General features: G+C 41.2%; 1 protein-coding gene across 1 annotated transcript in view; it reads right to left on the reverse strand.

The window, feature by feature from the left end:
* Nucleotides 1-8,365: 8,365 nt before the first annotated feature.
* The window catches only part of LOC117511357 (zinc finger protein 23-like), a 42,436-nt gene continuing 32,725 nt past the window's right edge, over nt 8,366-18,076 (reverse strand). Inside the window, exons 5-6 of the mRNA XM_034171397.1 lie at nt 17,630-17,639; nt 8,366-9,865 (exon numbers count right to left, since the gene is read on the reverse strand). Of these exons, the coding sequence (XP_034027288.1) occupies nt 8,772-9,865; nt 17,630-17,639 (1,104 nt within the window). The 3' untranslated portion in view covers nt 8,366-8,771. The remainder of the gene's footprint in view (nt 9,866-17,629; nt 17,640-18,076) is intronic.

Consider the following 18,076-nt stretch of genomic DNA (forward strand, 5'->3'; position numbering starts at 1 on the left):
AAAAATAAGAACGAGAACAGAGGCGCCTTCAAAGTAAGAGAGCAAACAGAGGCGCCTTCAAAAATAAGAACGAGAACAGAGGCGCCTTCAAAGTAGGAGAGCGAAAAGAGACGCCTTCAAAAATAAGAACGAGAACAGAGACACCTTCAAAATAAGAGAGAGAACAGAGGCGCCTTCAAATATAACAAAGAGAACAGAGGCGCCTTCAAAGTAAGAGAGCGAACAGAGACGCCTTCAAAGTAAGAGAGAAAAGAGGCGTCTTCAAAGTAAGAAAGAGAACAGAGGCGCCTTCAAAAATAAGAACGAGAACAGAGGCGCCTTCAAAGTAGGAGAGCGAAAAGAGACGCCTTCAAAAATAAGAACGAGAACAGAGACACCTTCAAAATAAGAGAACAGAGGCGCCTTCAAATATAACAAAGAGAACAGAGGCGCCTTCAAAGTAAGAGAGCGAACAGAGACGCCTTCAAAGTAAGAGAGAAAAGAGGCGTCTTCAAAGTAAGAAAGAGAACAGAGGCGCCTTCAAAGTAAGAGAGAAAAGAGGCGTCTTCAAAGTAAGAAAGAGAACAGAGGCTCCTTCAAAAATAAGAAAGAGAACAGAGGCGCCTTCAAAGTAAGAGAGCGAACACAGACGCCTTCAAAGTAAGAAAGAGAACAGAAGTGCCTTCAAAAATAAAAAAGAGAACAGAGGCGTCTTCAAAGTAAGAGAGAGAAAAGAGGCTCCTTCAAAGTAAGAAAGCGAACAGAGACGCCTTCAAAAATAAAAAAGAGAACAGAGGCGCCTTCAAAGTAAGAGAGCGAACAGAGGCGGCTTCAAAAATAAGAACGAGAACAGAGACACCTTCAAAGTAAGAGAGCGAGCAGGTGCCTTCAAAGTAAGAGAGCAAACAGGCGCCTTCAAAAATAAGAACGAGAACAGAGGCGCCTTCAAAGTAAGAGAGCGAACAGAGGCGCCTTCAAAAATAAGAACGAGAACAGAGGCGCCTTCAAAGTAGGAGAGCGAAAAGAGACGCCTTCAAAAATAAGAACGAGAACAGAGACACCTTCAAAATAAGAGAGAGAACAGAGGCGCCTTCAAATATAACAAAGAGAACAGAGGCGCCTTCAAAGTAAGAGAGCGAAAAGAGACGCCTTCAAAAATAAGAACGAGAACAGAGACACCTTCAAAATAAGAGAGAGAACAGAGGCGCCTTCAAATATAACAAAGAGAACAGAGGCGCCTTCAAAGTAAGAGAGCGAACAGAGACGCCTTCAAAGTAAGAGAGAAAAGAGGCGTCTTCAAAGTAAGAAAGAGAACAGAGGCGCCTTCAAAGTAAGAGAGAAAAGAGGCGTCTTCAAAGTAAGAAAGAGAACAGAGGCTCCTTCAAAGTAAGAGAGAAAAGAGGCGTCTTCAAAGTAAGAAAGAGAACAGAGGCTCCTTCAAAAATAAGAAAGAGAACAGAGGCGTCTTCAAAGTAAGAAAGAGAACAGAGGCTCCTTCAAAAATAAGAAAGAGAACAGAGGCGCCTTCAAAGTAAGAGAGCGAACACAGACGCCTTCAAAGTAAGAAAGAGAACAGAAGTGCCTTCAAAAATAAAAAAGAGAACAGAGGCGTCTTCAAAGTAAGAGAGAGAAAAGAGGCTCCTTCAAAGTAAGAAAGCGAACAGAGACGCCTTCAAAAATAAAAAAGAGAACAGAGGCGCCTTCAAAGTAAGAGAGAGAAAAGAGGCTCCTTCAAAGTAAGAAAGAGAACAGAAGTGCCTTCAAAGTAAGAGAGCAAACAGAGACGCCTTCAAAGTAAGAGAGCGAACAGAGACGCCTTCAAAGGAAGAAAGCGAACAGAGACGCCTTCAAAAATAAAAAAGAGAACAGAGGCGCCTTCAAAGTAAGAAAGCGAACAGAGACGCCTTCAAAAATAAAAAAGAGAACAGAGGCGCCTTCAAAGTAAGAAAGCGAACAGAGACGCCTTCAAAAATAAAAAAGAGAACAGAGGCGCCTTCAAAGTAAGAGAGAGAAAAGAGGCTCCTTCAAAGTAAGAAAGAGAACAGAAGTGCCTTCAAAGTAAGAGAGCGAACAGAGACGCCTTCAAAGTAAGAGAGCGAACAGAGACGCCTTCAAAGTAAGAGAGCGAACAGAGACGCCTTCAAAGTAAGAAAGCGAACAGAGACGCCTTCAAAAATAAAAAAGAGAACAGAGGCGCCTTCAAAGTAAGAGAGAGAAAAGAGGCTCCTTCAAAGTAAGAAAGAGAACAGAAGTGCCTTCAAAGTAAGAGAGCGAACAGAGACGCCTTCAAAGTAAGAGAGTGAACAGAGACGCCTTCAAAGTAAGAAAGCGAACAGAGACGCCTTCAAAAATAAAAAAGAGAACAGAGGCGCCTTCAAAGTAAGAGAGAGAAAAGAGGCTCCTTCAAAGTAAGAAAGAGAACAGAAGTGCCTTCAAAGTAAGAGAGCGAACAGAGACGCCTTCAAAGTAAGAAAGCGAACAGAGACGCCTTCAAAAATAAAAAAGAGAACAGAGGCGCCTTCAAAAATAAAAAAGAGAACAGAGGCGCCTTCAAAAATAAAAAAGAGAACAGAGGCGCCTTCAAAGTAAGAGAGAGAACAGAAGTGCCTTCAAAGTAAGAGAGCGAACAGAGACGCCTTCAAAGTAAGAGAGTGAACAGAGACGCCTTCAAAGTAAGAAAGCGAACAGAGACGCCTTCAAAAATAAAAAAGAGAACAGAGGCGCCTTCAAAGTAAGAGAGAGAAAAGAGGCTCCTTCAAAGTAAGAAAGAGAACAGAAGTGCCTTCAAAGTAAGAGAGCGAACAGAGACGCCTTCAAAGTAAGAAAGCGAACAGAGACGCCTTCAAAAATAAAAAAGAGAACAGAGGCGCCTTCAAAAATAAAAAAGAGAACAGAGGCGCCTTCAAAGTAAGAGAGAGAAAAGAGGCACCACCAATGTAAGTGAAGCCCCCTCCCGTGACCCTTAATTGGAGTAAGCGGTTGAAGATGAGTCGTTTTTCAATTTCACCATTTTAAACAGTCATAGGTATCGACTCTTGAAAAAAATAATTTCTGTCTCCTTTGACGTGTTAAAAGATTTCAGCTATGGATGGTGAGTCGGTCCTCTGATGTAAAAAGGACTTTTTTTTATATACATTTGTTTTCATCTTTGTGAGACAACATAATTTATAATAAATATGCAAATACTCGTATGCATTAAAAGTAAATTTCTAGTACTTACTAGATATATACATGTTAATTTACACAAAGAAATACATAAACAACAACATGATTTGCTTTCTGACTGAACAGAAATACAGAACTGGAAAATCCTACAGGCAGAACAATAGAAAAACCGCACAACTCATGAAGTCAGTAGAGAGACTGCTCGCCTTTAGGTGGCGCTGTTCTCCTTCACTCTCTGAAATGCTGGACGGTCATTCTCACGTTTTTCACTTACACGAGGTTGTTGTTCTTTGATGGAATTTAAGTAATGCAACGAAGACACGCACACCCAAAATACATAAAAAGGTGTACTGGACCAAGAAAAATTGTACCAAAAATATCTTCCGAACGTTACGTCTTGTTAAATAAAACCTTTTTTTTTTAATCGGAGTGTTGTGGTTGTGCGAATCATTTGGTTTCTATGTTTGATGGAATTTGACATGGAAATGATCAATTTTTGAAAATGACTGTAGCTTGGAAAAACAAAAGATGTCTTGGTTATGCGAGTGGAGACGCTGGTGAGTGGGGCTGTCCAGCGCTCCCTCTGGGACCTACAGGTTGCTTCCCAGGTGGTTGGTGATGGTGAGTGTTTGGTGGTGGGGGATGTTCCTCCCTCTGCCCTGGTGCAGGAGCCTCGACTCAGGTGCATGGAGTTGTTGTCGGCAGCAGGTCCAAGAAGGGACACTGGCCTGCTCTCTCTGTGGCTAAACCCGACTTTGGGGCTGGGGGTTTGTGCCCAACATCTCATACTCACAGTGCCACTTCACTCCCGCTTGTGGGGGGTTGTCAGGGCATCTTTTATTGGATGGCTAGTGTATGGTCCCTTGTGGTTGCTTCTTGGGTTATGGTTCAGCCTCAGCGCATGCTGTCATCCATAGCAGGTTGCTCTGTGGTGCTTCCTGTGGCTGCTCCCCTCTTCACCCCCCCCCACACACACACACAAACACAGTAATTCAAATGAAATCCTGAATTTTTCTTTGAGTGAGCAGGATCAGTAGTCTGCATGCTTTTCTCCCCCCATTGTCCTTGCTGGTGTGTTGGTGACAGTTAATTAATAAAAATTCCATATATTCTTTAGGATATGAACTTGTGACTCATACTGAAGAGATATTTCAAGACAAAGCATTTAAAACAATGTGCGTGACATGGAAACCACCTGATTGAAACCAGGGACATTCTTGGACTGGATCAGTTGGGGCACGGTCATGGTGAGAAACCAAGGCCGAATACAGGATTTTGAACCACAAATGTCAGTTCTCTTGAGGGACAACAGTGGAGCTAATGAAACACTATCCAAACAAGATTACAACCCCTGGCAATAATTATGGAATCACCGGCCTCTGAGGATGTTCATTCAGTTGTTTAATTTTGTAGAAAAAAAGCAGATCACAGACATGACACAAAACTAAAGTCATTTCAAATGGCAACTTTCTGGCTTTAAGAAACACTATAAGAAATCAGGAAAAATATTGTGGCAGTCAGTAACGGTTACTTTTTTAGACCAAGCAGAAGGAAAAAAATATGGACTCACTCAATTCTGAGGAATAAATTATGGAATCACCCTGTAAATTTTCATCCCCAAAACTAACACCTGCATCAGATCAGATCTGCTTGTTAGTCTGCATCTAAAAAGGAGTGATCACACCTTGGAGAGCTGTTGCACCAAGTGGACTGACATGAATCATGGCTCCAACACGAGAGATGTCAATTGAAACAAAGGAGAGGATTATCAAACTCTTAAAAGAGGGTAAATCATCACGCAATGTTGCAAAAGATGTTGGTTGTTCACAGTCAGCTGTGTCTAAACTCTGGACCAAATACAAACAACATGGGAAGGTTGTTAAAGGCAAACATACTGGTAGACCAAGGAAGACATCAAAGCGTCAAGACAGAAAACTTAAAGTAATATGTCTCAAAAATCGAAAATGCACAACAAAACAAATGAGGAACGAATGGGAGGAAACTGAAGTCAACATCTGTGACTGAACTGTAAGAAACCGCCTAAAGGAAATGGGATTTACATACAGAAAAGCTAAACGAAAGCCATCATTAACACCTAAACAGAAAAAAACAAGGTTACAATGGGCTAAGGAAAAGCAATCGTGGACTGTGGATGACTGGATGAAAGTCATATTCAGTGATGAATGTCGAATCTGCATTGGGCAAGGTGATGATGCTGGAACTTTTGTTTGGTGCCGTTCCAATGAGATTTATAAAGATGACTGCCTGAAGAGAACATGTAAATTTCCACAGTCATTGATGATATGGGGCTGCATGTCAGGTAAAGGCACTGGGGAGATGGCTGTCATTACATCATCAATAAATGCACAAGTTTACGTTGATATTTTGGACACTTTTCTTATCCCATCAATTGAAAGGATGTTTGGGGATGATGAAATCATTTTTCAAGATGATAATGCATCTTGCCATAGAGCAAAAACTGTGAAAACATTCCTTGCAAAAAGACATAGGGTCAATGTCATGGCCTGCAAATAGTCCGGATCTTAATCCAACTGAAAATCTTTGGTGGAAGTTGAAGAAAATGGTCCATGACAAGGCTCCAACCTGCAAAGCTGATCTGGCAACAACAATCAGAGAAAGTTGGAGTCAGATTGATGAAGAGTACTGTTTGTCACTCATTAAGTCCATGCCTCAGAGACTGCAAGCTGTTATAAAAGCCAGAGGTGGTTCAACAAAAATACTAGTGATGTGTTGGAGCGTTCTTTTGTTTTTCATGATTCCATAATTTATTCCCCAGAATTGAGTGAGTCCATATTTTTTTCCTCTGCTTGGTCTAAAAAAGTAACTGTTACTGACACAATTTTTTTTCCTGATTTCTTATAGTGTTTCTTAAAGCCAGAAAGTTGCCATTTGAAATGACTTTAGTTTTGTGTCATGTCTGTGATCTGCTTTTTTCTACAAAATTAAACAACTGAATGAACATCCTCCGAGGCCGGTGATTCCATAATTTTTGCCAGGGGTTGTAATTCATGCATTCATCTACATGTATTCAGTGTTTGTAATTAACCAATCTGTCACATTTTCCAACAAAACTGCTGCAAAGTTTGGTCCATCCAGTCCCTTTGCATATGTTAAATGGTAAATGGACTGCATTTATATAGCGCTTTTCCATCTGCATCAGACGCTCAAAGCGCTTTACACATCAATGCCTCACATTCACCCTGATGTCAGGCTGCTACCACACAAGGTGCTCACTACACACTGGGAGCAACTAGGGGATTAAGGACCTTGCCCAAGGGCCCTTAGTGATTTTGTGGTCAAGCTGGGATTTGAACCGAGGATCCTCTGGTCTGAAGCCCAACGTTTAACCACAAGAACCTCACCTCCCCGAAAGAAGAGCAACATTTGTATAATGGCTGAGTGGATCCTTGTCATTTGATTGGTGCTTTGTATGTCACATGACATGGATTATTCATCCCATTTGTGTTGCATTTAGAGTGCAGTTTGGTTCCATACGTTTGGTACCATTCTTGTAAAATACACACACACACACGTGCACAATGCATAAAGACCTGTTCAGATGAAAAGCTGACGTGATTGATGTCAGTGCACAGCATCACTGGACTACACGTCACAATTTCAACTTTAGCAGCAGTGGAACACACACACACACACACATATAAATGAATAATATTATAAATTAATAAAATCTAAAATGACAAGGATCTATTTTAGCCATTACATAAAATAATGACTATTTACATTCTTTCAATGAATGAATATTTAATTCAGTGAAAGCTGGAACATACCATTCCACGAGGCGAACCCTCTGATAATTACATTTTGTACACACAAACTAATCAATCAATCAATCAATCAATTTTTTTTTATATATAGCGCCAAATCACAACAAACAGTTGCCCCAAGGCGCTTTATATTGTAAGGCAAGGCCATACAATAATGATGTAAAACCCCAACGGTCAAAACGACCCCCTGTGAGCAAGCACTTGGCTACAGTGGGAAGGAAAAACTCCCTTTTAACAGGAAGAAAACCTCCAGCAGAACCAGGCTCAGGGAGGGGCAGTCTTCTGCTGGGACTGGTTGGGGCTGAGGGAGAGAACCAGGAAAAAGACATGCTGTGGAGGGGAGCAGAGATCGATCACTAATGATTAAATGCAGAGTGGTGCATACAGAGCAAAAAGAGAAAGAAACAGTGCATCATGGGAACCCCCCAGCAGTCTACGTCTATAGCAGCATAACTAAGGGATGGTTCAGGGTCACCTGATCCAGCCCTAACTATAAGCTTTAGCAAAAAGGAAAGTTTTAAGCCTAATCTTAAAAGTAGAGAGGGTGTCTGTCTCCCTGATCTGAATTGGGAGCTGGTTCCACAGGAGAGGAGCCTGAAAGCTGAAGGCTCTGCCTCCCATTCTACTCTTACAAACCCTAGGAACTACAAGTAAGCCTGCAGTCTGAGAGCGAAGCACTCTATTGGGGTGATATGGTACTATGAGATCCCTAAGATAAGATGGGACCTGATTATTCAAAACCTTATAAGTAAGAAGAAGAATTTTAAATTCTATTCTAGAATTAACAGGAAGCCAATGAAGAGAGGCCAATATGGGTGAGATATGCTCTCTCCTTCTAGTCCCCGTCAGCACTCTAGCTGCAGCATTTTGAATTAACTGAAGGCTTTTTAGGGAACTTTTAGGACAACCTGATAATAATGAATTACAATAGTCCAGCCTAGAGGAAATAAATGCATGAATTAGTTTTCAGCATCACTCTGAGACAAGACCTTTCTGATTTTAGAGATATTGCGTAAATGCAAAAAAGCAGTCCTACATATTTGTTTAATATGCGCTTTGAATGACATATCCTGATCAAAAATGACTCCAAGATTTCTCACAGTATTACTAGAGGTCAGGGTAATGCCATCCAGAGTAAGGATCTGGTTAGACACCATGTTTCTAAGATTTGTGGGGCCAAGTACAATAACTTCAGTTTTATCTGAGTTTAAAAGCAGGAAATTAGAGGTCATCCATGTCTTTATGTCTGTAAGACAATCCTGCAGTTTAGCTAATTGGTGTGTGTCCTCTGGCTTCATGGATAGATAAAGCTGGGTATCATCTGCGTAACAATGAAAATTTAAGCAATACCGTCTAATAATACTGCCTAAGGGAAGCATATATAAAGTGAATAAAATTGGTCCTAGCACAGAACCTTGTGGAACTCCATAATTAACTTTAGTCTGTGAAGAAGATTCCCCATTTACATGAACAAATTGACAAAACAAAAACTAATCCATCCCAGAGCTACAAAGTTTTTTGTTTTTTTTAAACGTGCTAATCTTATAACTTCTTAGACCTCAAAAACATGTCATAAAATAGAACCAAACTCTGCTTTTTCCTTCTGTGGGTTTAACTAGTTCTCTCAAGAATAACAACAAAAATCCAGCCTATTTACATATGTGTCAGCAACAAGACGGCAGAAAATGCTTTTTTTGTAATTACATTTGACTGAGAAACTTTTACAAGTGTTGCTGACCACAGCAACAAAGTGGCTCCTTTTATAAGTATGACAGATGGATCTCTATCGCTTACATAACTACCCGTGTTTGCATATGTGTATTAATCCCTTTCTCCTGTGTGGAATTTCATGTGGTCTTTCAGATCATTTTTACGTGCAAAGCCTTTAGTACAAAAAGGGCAAACATGAGGTCTCGCTCCTGTGTGGACTGTCATGTGTCTCCCAACATCTGCTCTCTGCCTAAAACGTTTCTGGCAAACTGAGCAGCTGAAAGGTTTTTCTCCTGTGTGGCGCCTCATGTGGTACGTTAATGACGACAACTGAGTGAAGCATTCACCACAAACTGAGCAACGAAATGGTTTCTCTCCTGTATGTGTTCTGATGTGATTATTCAGGTCACTCTTGTTGCCAAATCTTTTATCGCACTCCGGGCACCCAAACGGGTTTTGGTCACTGTGAAGTCTCATGTGGTCATTCAAGTTGTGCTTGAATCTGAATGTTTTGTGACATTCAGGACAGCAAAACGGTTTCTCTCCTGTATGAGTTCTCATGTGTCTCATTAGATTGGCCTTTACAGAAAACCTTTTATCACACTCAGAACAGCTAAACGGTTTCTCTCCTGTGTGACTTCTGAGGTGTATTGTCAGATTTTGCTTAAATCTAAATGTTTTGCTGCAGTCGGAGCATCTAAATTGTTTCTTTCCAGTATAACAATTCTCACCGATTTCATCAACATCATTTTTCTTAGAATTTAACTCAAACTGAGGTTTGAACCCTAAATGGGTTTTTCTGGTCTCCTTCCAATCATCACTGTTGTCAGTATCAACCTCCATACAGTCTGATCCCTTGTCATGAGAACTTGGTTCTGGGTTGGTGTCTGATTCTGGTCCTCCATCAGATTCTGTTTTCATGTGTTCTGCTGAGCTGCTGGCTTGAGGCTCTGCCTCTCTGTTCTCCTCAGACTGGTTTTGGTGAAGTGGTTTATCTTCATCATTGTCTCTCTTCACAGGGATGTGAGTCACTGTGAATTTGATGATATCATCCTCCTCCAGACCATCTTGGTCCTGATCGCTCCAGAGGTCCTCTTGCTCCTCTTTAATGTTTGAGGGCTCAGAGTCCTTCTGTTCCACACTGAAACTGCAGTCCTGCTGCTCCAAAGGAACCTCTTCTTTAATCACAGCCATCTGCTGCACATCTGCAAGAACAATAAACACAATGTACATAAATCATCAAAACTAATTTGAAACAACCAACGCTATGGCTAATTGGTGAACTTTGGTCCCGGGGTTTGATTAATGGATATTTTTGTGGACTGGGTTTTTTCTTAACAGAGGTCTTCTGTGGTGGCATTAAAACTTATGACCAGCACGTCACCTTTATAGCATTATAGCATTAACCCGATGTGAATAGTACAAACATGAATTAAATAATACTTTCAGAAGAAGTCGGCATGAGGAGTTTATTCAGACATTCCATTGTTAACGGAATTTTGTAATGAAAGAACGTGCGGGCAGAGTCGCATGTCGGGCTGGACCCGACCGCGGGGGGTCGCGACAGGAAAAACACCTCCGTTGGAAACCTTAACGGACAAGTTGGAACATGCCCAAGCTGTTAAACAATTTCTCAGTTACTCACTTGTTGAAAGCCATCAAAAGCCGCCTGAATTTTACAAATGGTTTTCAACACGGAGGTGTTTTTCCTGTCGCGGCGCACACAGATTCGCCGAGTCATCACGGAAACGACTCGGCGAATTTGCGCGTACGTCTTTCATTAAAAAATGTCCTTAAACAGTGGAATGTCCGCATAAAGTCCTCATGCCGGCCTCTTCTGAATCTTCTCTGTTCTCTCACGACGTCCTGGGTGAATTAAGCCTTAAATTAGGATGTTTTCAGGTTGAAACAGGCCGACGACGGCGCCTGGAAGCGCTGCACGACGTCCTGCTCCATGGGAAGTCCTTACAGCGACAGAAACACCCCATAATCTCTCATCAGCCGTTAAACTTTTGACCGAAAACCAGCTTAATTTCTCGAATAGTGTCCATTCGGATATTCCTCACAGGTCCAGAAAAAATGTTGATAAAGCAACGCGCGCCGTCTCGAGCAGCGTGTGAAACAAAGGAATTCAGCCGAGAGGGCGGGACCACATCTCACTCAAGGCCTGTCTACAGGGAAATGACGTCACCAACATGCGTGAAAAAACTCACGCATGCGCACGAGGGTTCAAGCATGATTGGTGTCATCGCATGTCATTCAAATCCATATAGTAAAAAAAAAAATAAAAGTGTCGGTTTCTATTCTAATACACCTCGTATGTCTCATGGCCATGTTCTCTGTCTATTTGATAACTTCATATCTCCTCTGGAACACCATGATACATACTGTACTTTTGCTTACCACGCTACACAGACAAAACACAGTTTTACTTTTACACATACAGTTTCAGATAATACAACGCGAGCAGTCACTGCATATAAATGTCAACTGCAACATTTTCCAACCAATCACATAACTTCATTGACCCACGCTGAGGACAATGGCCCGCTCCTCTGAGTGCAGGGCTGAGGGGAGGCGGCAGAGCACTTTGTGTGTTCAGCTTGCAAGCTGAACACACAAGCAACTTTCTGTTTAGGGAAGGCATCTTTCAATACAACATACAAAATTGAAGTCCGTTTCTAAACAGGACACCCACACAAACATGGGGAGAACATGCAAACTCCACACAGAAAGGCCACAGGTGGGAATTGAACCCATGACCTTCTTGCTGTGGGGCAACAGAGCTAACCACTAATCCACCGTGCTGCCCCCCCCCCCCAAAAAAAAACACCCAAATTGAACATAAATTTTCTGTCAAGGCCCTTAGCATTTAGCATGTCTGTTTTACATACCATGTAAATGTGAGTGAGGTTTTGACCTGATGCACCTTTCCTATAAGTTTGGTGATTCTTGGCCTCTATATTCCAAACCAATTACACTAACAAGTCAAGTGATGATGAAGCACCCCCCCCAATTTCAAATCCCAGTCATTTAATATTTGTCAACACCAGTGGTGGGCACAGCTAACCAAAAAGTTAGCTTCGATGACAGATAATCAGCTAACTGAAAAGTTATCTTTTATAAAGCTAAACCGATAAACCACTTAAAAATTATAGGAAGCTACAGCTAATCGATAACTTTCAGTCAGGGCTTAATTTGAGGGGGAGCAAGCCGGAGCGCGCTCCGGAACCTCTGACGTTGGCTCCGCGAGCTATTTATACTGGATCCGTGATCCGACACCTCTCTTGACTAACAAAATATATATATATATATATATATAAAAAAAAAAAATCACCGTGATTGCTCTCACTGTCAATCACACCGCCGCCCTCCTGTCTGCTGTGCGGAATTGCGCCAAATCTGGCAACAGGTCCAGAGGCTACGCTCGCTGGTTTGATCCGGATGTTGACTGTAGCCGCAGAGCTCCGTGGCCACCAAGAGAGGACTTGGATTCTTTGCGGGTCCCGCATCCGTACCTCCAAAGGCAGTGAGCGAAGGGAGAGCCGCGCATTGTGTTCTGCGTGTGTCTGTTTATAATCTTCTCGCACAGAAGAAAAAAGGCAGTGTTTACACAAGAGAGAAAAGTGAGAAAATGTTAATGCCTGTTTGAGAAAAGTGTGTAGTGAGGGGTTTTACAGCCTTAAAACATCTATAATAGCGCTACTTCACGGAGTTCCGCCGCATTCACACCGGGCGCGATCAGACGCTACAAATTTGCAGGGGTTGCGTGGCGACGGACGCGCCTCCTTCGCCCGGTGTGTCGCTCTGCTTGGATGGACTTTCGCTGCGAAAATTTGCCCCGGTGCGTCATCAAATAGGAGGAGCTTCCATTTCGCTCAGAGTCAAGTCATCATGACGGACCTTGATCACACGGAGCGAGTTGTTGTGGAAAGCTCCCAATACAGAGAGTATCATTATTTGCTGCAGGAGCTGAGTCTGGATGACGGCCGCTTTCAGCGGTCCTTCCGCCTCTGTGGAACCCAGTTTGAGGACCAACTGTCTCGTTCATGCGCGCACATGTAAACAATAAAAAAAAAAAAAGAAGAAACTTTGCTGCTTGCTGCAGCTCGCTCCTCCCCCAAAAAACTCTGTCATAATTGTGTTTAGAAACCAGTCACCATTTGTTTTATTATACATCTGTGTAGTTAATTAATAAAATATTCTCCACACAGACGATTCGCTCGCGCGCGCACGTAACAAAAAAAAAAGGAAGAACAAAACTCCGCGGCTTGCTTTGAGGCTGCTCCTCGCTCTTTCCCAAAAACAAACTCTGTCATAATTGTCTTTAGAAACCAGTCATCATTTGCTTTATTATACATCTGTGTAGTTAATAAGTAAAATAATCTCCATGGATGATTCCCTCGCGCGCGCACGTAAAAAAAAATAAAAATAAAAATAAACTCCACTCCCCCTGCTGTGGGGCTGCTGCTCGCTCCAAAAACTCTGTCATGATTGTGAAAATAAAGGACAAAAGAGACATAAGTCCTGATCACAGGCTGCTACCAGATACAGGACAATGTTGGAGCGTTCTTTTGTTTTTCATGATTCCATCATTTTTTTCCTCAGAATTGAGTGAGTCCATATTTTTTTCCCTCTGCTTGGTCTAAAAAAGTAACCGTTACTGACTGCCACAGTTATTTTTCTTGATTTCTTATAGTGTTTCTTAAAGCCAGAAAGTTGCCATTTGAAATGACTTTAGTTTTGTGTCATGTCTGTGATCTGCTTTTTTTCTACAAAATTAAACAACTGAATGAACATCCTCCGAGGCCGGTGATTCCATCATTTTTGCCAGGGATTGTAGGAAGAAGGACGCTGAGGATGGAGCCACCAGGCAGAAGGACAAAGAGGAGGTTTCTGGATGTGCTGAGGGAGGACATGCAGGTGGTTGGTGAGACAGAGGAAGACACAGAGGACAGAGTGAGACGGAAACGATTGATCTGCTGTGGCGCCCCCTAATGGGAGCAGCCGAAAGAAAGAGCAGCTCTTGGTTCATTTCAGTTGATTTATTTCATTCAAATAAACCTTTTTTTGTCCTTTTACAGACATTTTGCACAATATCTGAATTGCAACCTGGTCCTGGTCCACTTTCATAAGTGTTCACTTTTACATACGGTGCAGAACTGAGGTTAGCATGCAACCTTCGACCTACGACGTCAGTGAGAAATGCACATCAGTGATTGGTCCGGTCTTGTTTATATTTGCGCATAAAGCGACGTCATCGCCTTATTTCCAGCACTGTGACATAAATAACATCTGAACCAAATGTTTCATTTCAAGTTAATATAATAACAGTAATTAGTAAATCTAGTTCAAGGGCTCAGTCACTGGGATTAAGATTTGATTTTGTTACAAAAACCCGTTTTTGTTTCGTCCACATATTAAACTGCGTTCAAACATTTCCTCATCGAGAGAGAGAGGAAAAAAAATCGGCTTTTATCGTTTTCTGAATTTTAGAAAATTCTAAAAAATAAAAAACCCTCGCTGCTCTTTGTGTTTGAACAATATGGCGACTGAACGCAAAAACAAACAACCGTCAGAACGCAAACAGCACGTTTATCTATCATCATCATTTTAGATGAGAATCAACGTGAACCAACCTGCGCACACGTGGAGTCGCCGGTGGGTCATTTCTGCTCGAGCTCACATGAAGCGTGGAAAAATAACTAACAGGACGCTGCGAACGAACACAAAGTTACACACAGCGACAGGAAGAAACGCTAACGCAGACCTCCAAAATAAAAGGTCACTTTCAGCAGCGGAAAAAGACGGCTAACGCAGACCTCCAAAATAAAACTAATTAAACCACTTAAGCAAAGTTTCACACGGCAGCAGTCATTAAATAAAATTAAACCATTAAGCTAAGTTATGCACATACACCAGCACGAATAAAAGTTAAGACTTTCACAATAAAATTAAACAAACCACTTCAAACTTATACACAGCAAGACAAAGAGCTAATGCAAAATTTCAAAATAAAAGTTTAATAAACTCTTTCCTTTCTATAATGGCACAACTCCCTTCTATCGCTGCGTAGGGATGAAACTCGCCTCTGGGACTGAAACTAACATTTTTACCAATGCCAGGAGACCAGAACCTCTGCCCGTCTGGAAGACCTCAGATCCCTGCAGCCTTCCCCGCCTTCAGCTGCTGCACTGTTTTTATGTTCTCACCAACATTTGGCAGATCAGGGTTCTGGCAACACCCAACATTGTGCATTGCAGCAGGATGACGTGCAGGTTTGAAAGAACAAAGTGCTTTGATTCCTCTGTCAGCAGACTGAAGGTCACTAGACCACAGGTGATGAGTCACCTGATCACAGAAACCAACAGGGCCATCACAATCCACTTTGAATGACTGGGTTTCTAACAACAGGAATCATGGTTTCAAGGTCATAATGTACTTCAAATCACGGCACATTGTCATCAGTTTTCCTCACACCGCTATAGAATAAGACTTAAAAAGAGACTATCAGCTGGTTTTGGATCTACAGGTTCCACACATTGACCATTCTGTCTGAAGTTTTATTTTGCATTTTGTATAATAACATTGAAAACAAACATCAGAAAATGACCAAAAAAAAAAAAAAAGTCAGTGTTGCCTACCATGATGTTTAACAGTCCAGTTTAGTACATGTTAATTATTATGGGTTATTTTCCCCAGATCCAATGGCATGTTCAATGCTGATCAAAAAAGTCCATAATCTGTATTTCAACTCTCCCCACCTCCTGGGATCTGCCACTTTGGAGGGAGCTGAAACTCGAAACCTGAAAGATCTGGAGAAGATTTGTATGGAGGAATGGATCAAAATCCCTGCAGTGTGCCAAGTTGGTCAAGAAAATCATACAATGTAATTTTCTGATTTTTTTTTTTTTTAATTCTATGTCTCACAGTTCAAGTGTGCCTACTATAAAAATTACACACCTCTCCATTTTTGTAGGTGTAAAAACTTGCAAAATCGACAGTGGACATTTCAGGAACCCTAAAGTTTGTTCTGCAAGACAAAGTCCTGGAAAAATGCCACAACTGATCCCAATTCAGAGAAGAAAAATTGTCTGATTCTGTGCAATGCATCCTAAGTGCTGACTTGCATCTCTTTCCATACAAAATTCAGTCTCAGAGTGAACTAACTCCCCAGCAAATGGCAAAGAGACTTGAATTTGCTCTGTGGTTTCCCGGAAAACTGGAGACAGATGATTTGTTTCTTAAGAAACTTCAGACAAGGAGGTTACATTGATCATGTGGTGTAAAAGATAACGGGTTAAAACATCAAAAAGGAAAGACTGAACTAAAAACTGTGCATTGGGAAGAAAAATTACATACTTCGACCACATGGTCATGCAGAAAATGTCTGGTAATATTGATTGGTTTTTCTGTGCTGTCAAAATACTTTTGGGTACATTTTTTTTTTTTGAGATACCCTGTATCAAAATAAAACAACATATTCTGTCAAATATTGTACATGGGTTTTTGGGATCCTTTTTCAGATACACAAACAGAAAAATAGATAGCCCTGAGCTACGCTCAGCACACCCTACCTTTTCAAGACCTGGAAACAGACACAAAGCACCGAGATGTACAGTTTTTACCTCAATAACATACTGTTTTTCTTGCTTTTCCAGTCATTTTTTAACTCCATCTTTTGTAAAAAAAACCTTTTAACTCTTACAATGGTCTAAGCAAGGCCACCCCTCTGAGTCTGGTCTGCTTGAGGTTTCTTCCTCAAAAAAAAAAAAAAAAAAAAACGTTTTTTCTAACCACTGTCATCTGTTTTTGCTCAGAGGGGTTGGTGAGGTTAGACTTTACCCATGTGAAGCGCCTTGAGGCAGCATTGTTGTGATTTTGTGCTATATAAATAAAATAAATTGAGCTTTGAATGCTATGATAATCTTAGACCTTTGTGTTAATTAAATGATAAAGTATAAAACGGCTTAATCTGGCTCGACTCCTAACAGGCTGGTTTATAAAGTGGAGACCTGGCAACTCACCTGAAAAGGAAAGAAAGGAGCTGCACCCTCAGCCAGACATGATTAAAAACTGCAACAAATGCTGCTTCGGCTTCAAATTTTTACCTTGATGGAACACGATCAAACAAGTTTTAAACCGTAGTCAACACAAATATCCCGTTTAATGACGTTTGAACATGACTGAAGCTGTTAAGGCTACAAACACCCGGAGGTTACCAGGTACTACCAATGATTTTGAGAATTGGGATGAAATTCATTAAACAGTTCAAAAAATTGGATCCCAATGTCAAATTTGGTGCCGACAGACACTGACAGTAACTACTACATACAGTAGTGTTCAGAATAATAGTAGTGCTATGTGACTAAAAAGATGAATCCAGGTTTTGAGTATATTTCTTATTGTTACATGGGAAACAACATACCAGAAGATTCTCACAAATCCAACAAGAAGCATTCATGCTATGCACACTCTTAAGGCTATGAAACTGGGCTATTAGTAAAAAAACAAAGTAGAAAAGGGGGTGTTCACAATAATAGTAGTGTGGCATTCAGTCAGTGAGTTCGTCAATTTTGTGGAACAAACAGGTGTGAATCAGGTGTCCCCTATTTAAGGATGAAGCCAGCACCTGTTGAACATGCTTTTCTCTTTGAAAGCCTGAGGAAAATGGGACGTTCAAGACATTGTTCAGAAGAACAGCGTAGTTTGATTAAAAAGTTGACTGGAGAGGGGAAAACTTATACGCAGGTGCAAAAAATTATAGGCTGTTCATCTACAATGATCTCCAGTGCTTTAAAATGGACAAAAAAAAAAAAAAAAAAGAGACACGTGGAAGAAAACAAAAAACAACCATCAAAATGGATAGAAGAGTAACAAGAATGGCAAAGGCTCACCCAGTGATCAGCTCCAGGATGATCAAAGACAGTCTGGAGTTACCTGTAAGTGCTGTGACAGTTAGAAGACGCCTGTGTGAAGCTAATTTATTTGCAAGAATCCCCCGCAAAGTCCCTCTGTTAAATAAAAGACATGTGCAGGTTACAATTTGCCAAAGAACACATCAACTGGCCTAAAGAGAAATGGAGGAATATTTTGTGGACTGATGAGAGTAAAATAGTTCTTTTTTGGGTCCAAGGGCCGCAGACAGTTTGTGAGACGACCCCCAAACTCTGAATTCAAGCCACAGTTCACAGTGAAGACAGTGAAGCATGGTGGTGCAAGCATCATGATATGACAATGACATTCAAGACAATGACCCCAAGCACACTAGTAAACCAGCAAAATCTTGGTTCCAAACCAACAAAATTAATGCCTCGCAGATGTGAAGAAATCATGGAAAACTGTGGTTATACAACTAAATCCTAGTTTAGTGATTCACAGGATTGATAAAAAAGCAGTTTGAACATAATAGTTTC

The sequence above is a fragment of the Thalassophryne amazonica genome, chromosome 5 (genome assembly GCF_902500255.1).
Source record: "Thalassophryne amazonica chromosome 5, fThaAma1.1, whole genome shotgun sequence".
In the NCBI taxonomy this organism is placed as follows: Eukaryota; Metazoa; Chordata; class Actinopteri; order Batrachoidiformes; family Batrachoididae; genus Thalassophryne; species Thalassophryne amazonica.